General features: G+C 35.2%; 1 protein-coding gene across 1 annotated transcript; it reads right to left on the reverse strand.

Annotated features, from left to right (window-relative positions):
* Positions 1 to 404: 404 nt before the first annotated feature.
* LOC107850435 lies at positions 405 to 11,831 on the reverse strand. The gene is made up of 6 exons (XM_016694955.2): positions 11,486 to 11,831; positions 9,725 to 9,917; positions 8,265 to 8,351; positions 7,724 to 8,107; positions 1,896 to 2,049; positions 405 to 1,430 (listed from the first exon to the last, which is right to left on the reverse strand). Exons 1-6 carry the CDS (start codon positions 11,551 to 11,553, stop codon positions 604 to 606), a joined length of 1,713 nt encoding a protein of 570 aa, XP_016550441.1. The 5' UTR covers positions 11,554 to 11,831; the 3' UTR covers positions 405 to 603.
* Positions 11,832 to 12,844: the final 1,013 nt, after the last annotated feature.

Raw genomic sequence — 12,844 nt, forward strand, 5'->3', positions numbered from 1 at the left:
GGCATTCCTCCCTCCCAAAGGTGACTCTACTCCCAAGCTCTAACCCGAGAACTCTGAACATAGATCTCAATGAAAGAAAAGCTCAAACACGAAAACTCTAAACAGAGATCTCAATGAAAGAAGCTCATCCCATTTGCCAACTTTTCATTTTACCTTTCTAAATTCAAAAAAAAAGAAGGCCCGCAGTGTGTGTGTGGGGGGGGGGGGGTTTCGAAAATAGAGAAGTGAATTGGCAACATGTAAAAAGATAAAAACACCAGAAAACTAACACGCACAGTTTAACTACTTTGGACTAAATATGACAAAATTTGCCCATTCGCAGGTAGTCCCAGGCAATAGAGAAGAAAAAATTAGTCAGTGTAGTAGTACTCTTCAACACAGATTGCACCACTTGCAGATAGATATCGAGTTACAAAATAATAACACGTAAAGATTGACAAAGGAATATCAAAAAATTGTAATTTGTCACCTAATTACAGACAATGCACCGTGAGAAACCTACACATTTACATTAAAAGGCAAAAGAAAGCAGGATTACCCAAGGGTATAAAAATTATCAAACGTGAACTCTGAACTTTACATACAAAGTTGGTCCAACCGTAGTCACTCCATTTTACTTTTTCCATTCTCAGTTTTAGCCGGTTCCTTACTGGGATCACCTCCATTAGCACTGCCATTCTCAGTTCTAGCTGGTGCTTTATTGGAATCACTTATATCATTGCTGGCTATCTCCCGACTTGGCAAACTAATTAACTTTTCTTGAACCTGAACACCTGAAGCATTAGCAGTAACAGGTTCTCGATCCTCTATTGTGTACTCTTTTAGTTCATCGGCTTTCTTCATCACCGGGTTGGCTGATGGAGGAGTTTGATCTTGTTGAACTTTTTGGAGAACTTGCTTTACTTTAAGCTCAGCAGCTGGAGCACATGTTGGGGCATTGGGTTCAGCTAAAGCATTTGGTCTGGATGAGTTACAAGCTAGTTTAGGTTGAACTGTGGGTGATGCAGGTTTCAAAGAGTGGCCCAACGCCTTCTGAGTTCCAGGTCGTGAAGCTGGTGGTCCAGCGGAATGGGACACCAGTCCAGTACGAATAAAGTGCACATTACTGGGCAAGCCATTTGTAGTGCCTAGAGCACATGATTTGACTGTAGGATCACCTCCAGGTATTTGGAGGGCAGCTTTAGGTTGTGCTACCTTCAGCAGTGGGGCAGAATTCGTAGAGGTAGCAATGCAGGCCCCTGCAGCTGCAGCAGCAACTTTGACCATTGAATCTGAGCTTGTAGTAGGCTTTGGTGTCGGCTTTTGGGGTACTACCCGAGGTTTTGAAGATGACAGGTCTTGTTGATGTTGGGACTGTGCACCACCAGATGCAAAGTCGGCAGTAACAGGATGAGAAGAGGTGCTAGGTCCACCACCTGAATTTGGCCCCACTGAAACAACACAATAATCTGAGTTAGAACTGCAGCAAGAAAGGATGGTTAACCTCTGATACTCGAGAATAGCAAGGAAAGAGATCATGTTCTCAACACCCATTCAAATAACCTAGCATCATGCTGAAAGAGATATTGCTCCTAATCTGCTGGAAATTCTACTTCTCCGATATTAACATGAGATATTTTTTATAGGTATTTTGTGTGCAGACATTATTAATTGGAATATAGGATAATAGTGGAATCTTATCAACTATTGAACAGTTGAATCATCAATTACCGCCTTTGCAGAGAAACTGCAGATGCCATGAAGGACAACATACATTTAGGTTATCAGAGGATCCTATCAGCCACGTGATACACCCAATGCAGAGTCCTAGACAGCATCACAACAATGACTACCCTCCTCCTTTCCACAGTACTGGAAACAAATATGTTTACATCATACAGGGTTGAGTGAATTACCCCCAGCGCCAATTGGACCAACTGCTTTCAAGTTATCTCCCATAGGCATATTAAGTGCAATGGACATTGCGCGACGTGCTGCCAGCTGAGCCTCTGAAAGTTGTGAGCCATTCCCGGCCATGGCCCCCTGTCGCTTTCTAATAATGGCCCACCTCTGTACAAAGAAACATTCACAATCTCATAGTAAATTTAAAATGAAAAATGATAGTTGATAACAGACAATATTTACAACTTCTCTTATTTATTTTTCACATCTAGTCCGAGCTAGATAACACCAATACACACTTTTGCATCTCATTCCGTTGCCGGGATTTGAACCCAGGAAACCTGGGAAAAACCCAGACATTCTAACCATACTAAAAAACAACGGACATCCATTATCTCTTTCCAAATATCGATTTGACATGAATATCACTGGGAGTATTCTCTTCAGGACAAATAAATCGCTGGGTTGAAAGATACAAAGAAACAATACTTTTTTTTTCAATGAAGACATACAATACTTAGATATGGATACAGATCTAGTTTCGTCCATTAGCCATTTACATCAATGTCACCAAAATTGTTAATAAATGATTGCGTACCGAATCTTGTTAACACTTTGAAATGGTGGATCTAGCAGCCTAAAGATCTCACCAGTTCTGTCAATGGTGAAAACTGCCAAATGCTCCAAGTTCCATTGAGGCTTTTAAGCGTAGAACACAATTAAAGCACACATTTTAATAATAACTCCGCAGATGAAGAGAAGCTTACACATAGAATGCAAGAAAAAATAACTTTTGAGAAGGAGAATGCAAGAAAAAATAACTAACACACCAAAAACAATTATTATACATGAAGGAATTGAAAAATTACAATTAAGTGAAATATGCAAAATAAGTCATGGCAGTTTTAGCCTCTTAGATTTGATGACAAGCTTTCTTATACTAAATTCCTCGTTTCCTATTCCTAATAACGTCATTTTCCTTTTATTTTTTTTTAATAACCAATAACATCATTTTCTTTTAATGGGTAATTTTATAACCAATGACATAATTTATAACGTCATTTCTTTGAGCTTTGGTGCAAGTGTGACCTAAATGAGGTGAAGCCCGGACTCATTCTGCACCAAATTTTAGAGCTTAAGTGTATCTCAAGCGCATTTTTAACAATACTTCATTTGGTGACCTGAAAACTCACTGATATTGGTCGAAGCATCATATGTTTAAATATGCGCAATAACTATCTACTTAAAATTATGTGTATTTTCTTTTGAATAAGATAATAATAAATTGTTCTAGTGATGAGAAAAATCGAAGACAAGCCCCCATATCTACGAATCATTTTCAATCCTTCAAATAGAAAAACTCTTTTCTTTTCTCTTCAAATTATCCACACAGAAATTCGAAGGGGTAAAATCCCATGCTCTGGATCTCCAATTCCTCATTGAAATGCCCAACTACTATCACATCCTTAAAAACTGTAGCTGACATTGATTTGAACCCTGGCTGTACCCCACACTGATCACTGTATCCATCGAAGATTCAGCGCCATCAACAAAAACTGACTTGTGTGTCTTTAGTTTTAGAAATTCTTTGGTGCATCTATGAAAATCTTGTTTGTTTATATTCCTGGTGTTACTTGAAGAGAATCATAGAGCAAGTTATTTACTTTTCGTGTACTACGGGGTCTTTTGATTTAGAGTTTAGTCATGCAAGAATATAATACAAGGATTGTATAAAACAAGGTTTGTTTACATGAATAATAAAGTATTGGTTGTTATGCAGTGACTGACAAACGTGTGTTGATCGATAAACGGGAAACTATCTACTACTCTTATCAGTGTATCGCTAATATATGTATTCTTATCCCACATTCAATCATGTTCCCATAGAAGTTATATAAGCATCGGCAATACAACATTTAGCATTTGGAATTAAATATTGGCATAACTTATGCGGAGGTTACTACCAAACAGTGTATTAGTTATACGAGAATGTATTGTAATGCTGAGTTTTATACGGGAAACTAACTGTCGTATAAGGAATACACCAAAATTTCATAAAAGGATTAACCTTAATTGTATACTTGGAAGTGTCCTGTTGGCAGATAAAATGATTAAGCAGACCGCAGAGTAGGGAAAGAGAATTATCGACCTTTTCTAAAGAAAAAGGAATTGAATTGAGGGACAATCTTTTTTTAGGTAAAATTTTGGGTATCTGCTTGATTGAATGATTACGAGCTAGAAACACCTGATGCTTCATCTACTAAAAAAGACTCACCTACGTGAAACAAAGATGTTCAAAACAAAATCCCATTCAATTCTACCATCTAATAGAATAAAAAAGCGAAATATTTTATTCTAATTTCTGGCAATATTCATATACAGATAGTTTCACACTGTACTTTAGTTGTCCTTGCACAAGGAAGGTGTCTATCCTCCATACATTTTTTTTAACATAGGCGGCAACCCTATATTATCCCATGGCATATGCAGCCTCAGAACTATTACTGAAATTGACCTAACAATTGTAAGGCGGCGGTCATGGGACTGATACCCTATATTTTCTAGCAACTATCAAAAGTTCCCAGACTTTATCACACTTTGTTACCGAAAACCAACTTTGACTGTTTAAACATCGGCATTTTTATCAGGCCTTGAAATATATTCCTTATGAATATTACAACCCTTTCACTCTAGCCCAACTCCTCTAGAAAGAGGAAAAAAGCAAACAAGAGAAAGGTATAGGTAATAATGTTGGGTTGAATTATAAATTGCAAAACATACAAGGAGAAATCTTCCCTTAAAAAACAAAAGAAAGAAAGGAAGAAAGAAAGAACCCCCCAATGGGTAGAATTTGGAAATAATTTGGTTAGATGATTATTTCAACTTCAAGGTCTCTATTTGAAGTTCAAGTTGGAATAATGACCAATTCACAAACAAACATTGATTTGCAAGTATTGTTTCAACATTTGCAAATAATATGTCCAAATGGCACCATAAGAGCTTACCTCTGATAATAAATGCAGAGGGCATAACCATTCTAATAGTTGCCCTACCACATTGTTTATAACAAGTTAAACCAAATCATTGTATTGTACTCATAGAGAAAGGCTCTCTGTCCAACGGAACACCATGAATTTACTTGTATGGCGTACTCAACAAAATAATTTCATTGTACATGTTCAATAGTTTCATAAAATGGACTTGTGTATAGGCAATTTTCTCCTTTCAATAGAAAGAAAATGCAGAAGCTGATGAAAAATCATAAAGCAAGTATTGACCACATTTTAACTGTTACCATTCTCCCCAAAAAAAGACATAAAAAAAGTGATACTATTAATGGGAGATAAGATTTCAGACAATGATTTTGGTTAAAATTAGTAGCAGGGACTCAGTAAAGAAGTTTCATTAGATTCAAAAGGATGGAAAATTATCTCTAAGGAATGTACAGTCCTACATCAGAATAAGTACAAGTTTCCCATATATACCATTAAAAACTGACACAAAAATTTCTTGAAAATAGGCCCATAACCTCATACTACACAGATAAGTGGATATAGCTGTCTATCGAGAAACAGTGATATAGTCAAGAAAGGGGAAGAACAACAACAACATACCCAGTGTAATCCCACAAAGGAGAGTCTAAGGAGGGTAGAGTGTACTCAGTCCATACCACTACATCAGAGATGAGGTAGAAAGGCTGTTTCAGATAACATGTCACAAGACATGACGGAAGATTGTTCCAGCTTGTGGACAATTTGGAAGGAGAAGAATGCAAGATGTTTCGAAGGCAAGAGCAGCCCAACCCAAAATCAAGAGCAAATGCATTTCGCTTCTTTATTTTTGGTGTAAAATACAACTTCTAGATGATGCAGAATTTTTGTTAGAATTACAGGGGTTTGTACTTGTAAATAAAAATATTTGATACCAGCCTGTTTTGGGTGCTGATGAATAGAACGTTGTTACCATTCTAAAAAGAAAAAAGAAAAAGTTTCACTAGATAATGAGGAGTTAAAATGAGGAAAAGTTATCCTCTTAAGTATGTAACAGTCCTACATCAGAAGTAAAAACTTTTCCATTTATACCATTAACCTGACACAAATTTCTTGAAATTTGCCCGTAATCTCACACCACATAGATGAGAGGATAACTATACCATCACAACCTGGGACTATCGAGAAATAGTGACCCTAAATGATTGAATCGTTCTTTGGTCAAGTACACCATCCCTCTTCCTTAAAATAAGCTCCCACCCAATTTTAGTGACACCATTTGACTCGGCACAAAGTTTAAGAAAGAAAGACAGACTTTTGAAATTATGGTTTAAATGAAACAACATTTGTGTGGCTATAAATCATTTCATTAAGGGGAACTTTAAAGTTAATATGTTTCAATTACTTAATAGAGTTTTGGGGACGGACTAAAAAGAAAAGTATCATTAGAAAGAAAGCACCTTAGGCATGCAACCCTTGAACTCCCTACCAAATGCATTGTACATCTGCCAAAAGGACATCGCAGCATACCCTGCCTTTTTTTTTTTTTGAGAAGGAAGAAATAAATTTGAAGAGATTAACCATGTAATCACACAAAAAGTCTCTATGGAGGACTTGAAGATCCATCCAGATACTCCTATCCAAATGTGACTTGTTAATAAAAACTTGTTATTGGTCCAACCATACCTTGCCATTTTTAAAATAATCAAAACCTAATACTTGAATAACGAAGTCAATCTTAATGGAAAACAATATATTCCCAAACAATCAAATTTTGAAAATTTTCCAGACATCAGTCGATAGTTACCTAATCCAAGATGAGGTAAACACACCAACTGTTCAAGATTGAGGAGACGCACACAAAGGATACGTTTCTATGTTCCTTAGGACCATCTTATTATTTGACAAGGGGGGGAATCCACTCAATTTTCATTTAGTTTTATTTCTTTTTATTCCTTCAAAATTCTCCGATCATTTGTGAGGCACTAGAAGGCAGAATCAGTATTCTATTTTCTCAAACAGATAAGGGGTCTCCCTTCTGCATCTCAATCAATAGATTCATAATGAAGCAAACTCTAGTTAGATATCCTGGATATAGGCTGTCTTTTTTACAAACTGCAATCTATAACTAATCAATTAACTGAGTTGGACGATGATTTATTTTGTTGTTTTGTTACTTCTTGGAGCAAAAGGGTATGATTTTGGATGAGATTAATTTAGCGAGCTGCAAACCACAAAACCCAAAAAAATTAATAGCCTATTTGGCCAAGATTCTAAAATCAGCTTATTTTGAAAAATACCTTTGTTAAAAGTGCTTTTCAAAAAGGTATTTAAGGTGAGAAGCACTTCGTTTTTGGCCAATAAATTTAAAAAACACTTTTAAGCAGCAGTTAGTATTTGGCCTAGTTTTTTAAAAGTGCTTTTCAAAAAAGTACTTTGAGAAAAGCTACTTCTTTTAGCTTCTGAAAAACAGCTTTTGCAACTGCTTAGAAGCATTTATTTTCTCCCAAAAGCTTGGCCAAACACGCTATAAGTCTTCTACCTCCAAGTAAAAGACTATTAAGCAATTAAAGATAGAGTACTTTCTCTAACAACACTTTTTCTACTCATCAAAGTTGACAGACAGTTCCAAAATACAATTCTAAATAGCACCATGTTTCTGCTAACCCTTATTAAGGACAAGGTTAAAAGCATTTACTAACTCGAGGATAACTAAAACTGGAGAATACTTTTCCTGTTCAAAAAACTGGAGAATATGTATAGATATAAATAAACATTTTTTTAATCAGTATAGATATATTAATCATATTTTGATAAAGACAGAGATATATTAATCATATACAAAGGAAAACCTGAGAGAGCTGGGAAGCTGTTCTGTCTCCCTTAAAATCCCCTTTCAATATGTTTGCCCAGTTTCCTTCGCCGCATTTTTGGACCGCAGCAATGAGTTCCATGTCTTCTGCTGTTGACCATGGTTTACGCTTTCGTCGAGGATGCACGTTGGTACAAGCTGGCCCATGGGTATCCAATCCCTCAGCAGCCATAGTTGACAGTGGCTGTTTTTGCACTGCAACTGGGACTGTAATATTTGTCCCATGCATAGAGGTACCTTGGAATGAATTATCCATACCAGTTCTAGATGTTTGGCCATTTGGTATATTTATAGTCAACGGAGCCTCAACAGTTGAACCATTTAACATATTGGCATCATTTGGAACCCCAGAAGCAATTAGTACCTGTCCAAACCCAAGATTCCCCCAAACGACACAATTGGTTAAATGAAACATAAACTGAGTGCAAAAGAAAGAAGCAAGCAGTTCAGCCAAACATTTATGCACCGACTACGGTGTTTGGGTAAGGAAATTACCACTCTGGGGAAGTTGTTTGACTTACCTTCACACATGCTGCAGCTTCTGCTGAAGCTTCACTGCTTACAGCAGGAAAAGCTTCCAACTCATATTCCAAATCACTGTCATCATCCTGTCATCAAAAAGTAAAAGATCAACAAATAAAATCATGAAACTTAAAATCATGGATCTTTCATCTCACAGCAAATAACAGAACTTGACCACCATACATCAGCAATCAATACATGCCTCTAAAATTACTGCCACTTAATGATTCAAACGAAGATGACGAAAAAGAAAAGAAAAAACACTAATTAGGGACCGAAAAACTGTTTTCTCGATGCCACTTGTTGGGTACACAACACCACCAAAAAAGAGATCCTCATGGGTACAATGTAAACAAAGTAATTCACATATGTATAACACCAAGCCTAGTAATATACGAACAATGCTCACACAATTAAACCCCAAGAGAAAGGGTGAAGCTTGAAAATGAATACATCCTTTAAACTTCATTTACACAGAGACAAATATACATGCTTTTCTAACAAAATATAAAACTAAGAAGCCACACAACTAATAAAGTAACAGAGGGACAGATAGCAAGCTGGAAATGCTCTATCCAGACATCCTCACCAGTTCCAAAGTTCAGCACGGTACAAGCTAAAACGCAATTCCACATTTATAGACTGAAAACCTAGCAACATATGATAAACATCTAATCCATAGTAACAACCATAACATTCCCAAAATTTATCAAAATTAACTTAGATTATGCATAACAATAAGCAATTCACATACCTAGCATTTATGTGGATGCTTTGGAGAGGAAAGAAACATTACTTAGTAAAGCTTAGAGCTTTGTATTTTTGCTTAACTTTTGGATCATCCACAAGCTGTGCTTTTTACTTTTATTTAACTTTCTGATCATCAATATAGTATATATTTTTTTGCCATTCTATCTCAAAATATCACTTTCATTCAAAAAGATTATTATACAAAACAATAAGTGCAAGCTACTTCATCTCAAACTACCTAGTTCAGCTATGTGAATCACTTCTATTCATTACTCTCTATTTGGACCTTCTCAGTTCAAACAAAAGAACGACTAACTAATCCCTCCATTTCATTTTAGTTGGCCTCTAAATCAAAAATAAATGTTTCATTCTACTTGTCCCTTTAAGCAAATCAAGAGAGTTTTATTAATTTTTTTTATACTACCCCTTGATATTAAATAACTACATAAAGTAAGCAATAGTAGTCCAATTTAAGGTTCGAAAACATCATTAATAAGGTTAGTTTAGTAAAATATACCTCTAACTAAAGCTTTCTTAAGGGGTATATTAGGGGTCAAGTAATATGAAACGGAGACAATAGTAGTCAAATTTAGAGTTCTAAAGATCATTAATAAGGTTGGTTTACTAAAAGATACCTATAATTAAATTTAAAGGGTGTGTCAGCTCAACAAGGGCCAAGCAATATGAAACATTTTGGCGATTGACTTACCAAAGGTTCAGCCCAATCTTCTAATTTATCAAGCAAAACATGACGATAAGCCAAATGCCGCCATAGCATTTGATACTCTCTTGCATTAGTTATCCCAGTAGTACTCTTCCTCACCAATGCATCCCAATCAATTTTTTCATCAGCTACTTGTCCCACCTCTTGCAACATTCCCAGCACTGTTGTTGCTGGATACCTTCAATAATCAACAAAAAAAGATCCAATTTTTCAATAACCCAATTCAAACCCGTTTACGTAAAAATCCTTCAGTTCATTTTTACTAGTCCGCTATTCGAAAAATAAATTTTCACTTTTACTCTTCACTTTTAACATATCAAGAAAAAGACAATTATTGTTTTTCATGTTCTACCCTTAGGGTTAATTACTTATTCTCCAAATCATTGTTCAAGACCTAATATGAAACATGAATTAATCGGAGTAATATGGTAAAATAGTCATGTCAATCATTGTTTTCTTAATGAGCTTACCAAATCTAAATGTGACAAGTAAAAGTGAACAAAAGAAGTATCACAAAAAAAACAATTGGTGCTCATTTGGCAGAAAGGATAAACGATAACTAATATCGAGATTAATTTTAGGATGAGTTTATTCCATATTTTGTTGGGATTAAATGCATAGGATAACTTATCCTGAGATTGTAGTGTTAGGTTTATCCCATATTGTGGGTGGGATAACTAATCCCAGGATAACTAATCTCGAGATAATTAATTCTGGAATAAGGTGTTCCCAACCAAACGACCCCTTATTGTTTTCCATGTTTTACCCTTAGGGCTCGTTTGACTTGAGGGATAAGGAATGACTTATTCCTTGTTTGGTTGGAACAAAATCTCTGGATGACTTATCCCAAGATAGGTTATCCGGGGATTGTAGTGTTACCTTTATCTCACAATGAAGGTGGAATAACAATCCCAGAACAACTAATCCTAGGAAAAACTTGTTCCCGACCAAACGAGGCCCTTAGCATTAATTAATTACTCTCCAAAGCGTTTTTCAAGACCTAATTCTCAACATCAATTAACATGGGTAGTACGATAAAATAGTCACGTCAATCATTGTTTTCTTAATGGGTATGCTAAGTCCAAGTGCGACATATAAAAATGAACAAACGAAATACTAAACATCAATTAATAGGGATAACGTGATTAAATAGCCACATCAATCACTGTTTTCTTAACGAGAGTGTCAGGTCCAAACGTGACTAGTAAAAATGAACGGACGAAGTACTAAACATCAATTAATAGAGATAACGTGATTAAATAGCCATGTCAATCATTGTTTTCTTAACAAGTGTGTCAGGTCCAATGTGTAGGTAAAAATGATCGGAGAGAGGACTAAACATCAATTAATAGAGATAACGTGATTAAATAGCCACATCAATCATTGTTTTCTTAACGAGTGTGTCAGTTCCAAACGTGACAAGTAAAAATGAACGGACGAAGTACTAAACATCAACTAATAGAGATAATGTGAATAAATAGCCACGTCAATCATTGTTTTCTCAATGAGTATGTCAGTCCCAAATCTGACAAGTAAAAATAAAGGGAGAGAGTACTAAATATCAATTAATAGAGGGATGATGTGGTAAAATAACATATAAAGCATTGTTTGTATGTCAAGTCAAAACGTAACTGATTGGAGAGTAACAAACATCAAATAGTTATATGTCATGTCAATCATTATTATATTAATCGAGGATGTCAAGTCCAAACGTGACAAGTAAAAATGAAGGGAAGAAGGGAGTACCTTTGTAAGAGAGTGGACATATCTTCTTCAGTAACAAAGGATTTCCGTTTCTTTGTCTTCTCCAACATTCTCGATCCGTTTTTCTCCTTCCAATAATACTTTCTATTGGAAAATTTATCGCTACTAAATGGATTTGATTGAAGAGAGAGAAAAGGGTTTTAGAGTTCTTAGAGAGAGAAAGTACAAAAACCTAGGTGGAGATTCCGAGAACGATGAACAAACCGATGTCATTTTGATCTGGCTGTTAGAGGCGCGTGAAGGCACGCGTTACTGTGCTGCAGAAAGAGAAGGAGAGAGAGGGGGGCTCTGTAAAAACGAAGCTATAATGATAAAACTTTGCAAAATCTGTTTATTAAAAATAAAAAGTATTTTTAGATATGAGAGAGCAGTAATTTGTGTCTGAATAATTAATTTTATTAGTTTAGAATAATAATTTATATTTGGTTAAGATTTAAAATTATTTATAAAAAATAGTTATTCCCTCTATTTTAATTTAATTTTCTAATTTCGACTTGACACGAAATATTATCTTTTATCTTAAATTTTTGGATGGTAAAACAAAAAGTTCTTTAAATTTTTATCGTCTTACACATGTCATGTGCAATATTAAAATTAAGAATTGACAAAAAAAGGACTTTCTAAAAATAAATTTAAAAAATCAAATAAATAAATTGAAATGAAGAGAATAAGACTTAAGGTTGAAGTATTTCCACAATGACCAAAATCCAAAACTTCAACCTTTAAACTTATAGACAAGACATGACGCAGATGTAACTTATCAAACATGATTTTAGATAGGAAATTGTAGAGCATGTGAATCATGGTAGAAAATTAGTAAGTAGTGAAACATAAAATTTTGTCATGATTTCTCCACTCTCATTTTTCTTAATACGTTTTGATATGTTTTTCTCTAGCGAAGTGTCTATCAGAAACAATTAACTTACCTTCCAAGATAGTGATAGCATATACATATATGTTTGTCTTCTCAAACTTATTTGTAAAATTACACTGAGAGAAAAGTCATAGTTTCCACCTTAAACTATACACGAAAAGTCTAGATCACACTCAAACTATCATAATGATCTATTACACACCTATAATATATAAAAGTAAAAATATTACCTCCCCGTGACACCCATGTCTAAGTTTAATGAGTGGAGTGTACTTCACTCGCCTTGTGGTGATGCCGCGTGTTTAAGTTAATTTTTCTATTTAATTAAAGGACCCTTAAATAAGCCTAACCCGACCCAACTAATTTAACCCAGTTCTAATTTGACCCAACCCGAATATGTCATCCTATCCGATCCATTCGGGTAGAATATGAATGGCCAAAGAAAAAACTCAATTTGAAGAGCATCA

The sequence above is a fragment of the Capsicum annuum genome, chromosome 12, assembly GCF_002878395.1.
Source record: "Capsicum annuum cultivar UCD-10X-F1 chromosome 12, UCD10Xv1.1, whole genome shotgun sequence".
In the NCBI taxonomy this organism is placed as follows: Eukaryota; Viridiplantae; Streptophyta; class Magnoliopsida; order Solanales; family Solanaceae; genus Capsicum; species Capsicum annuum.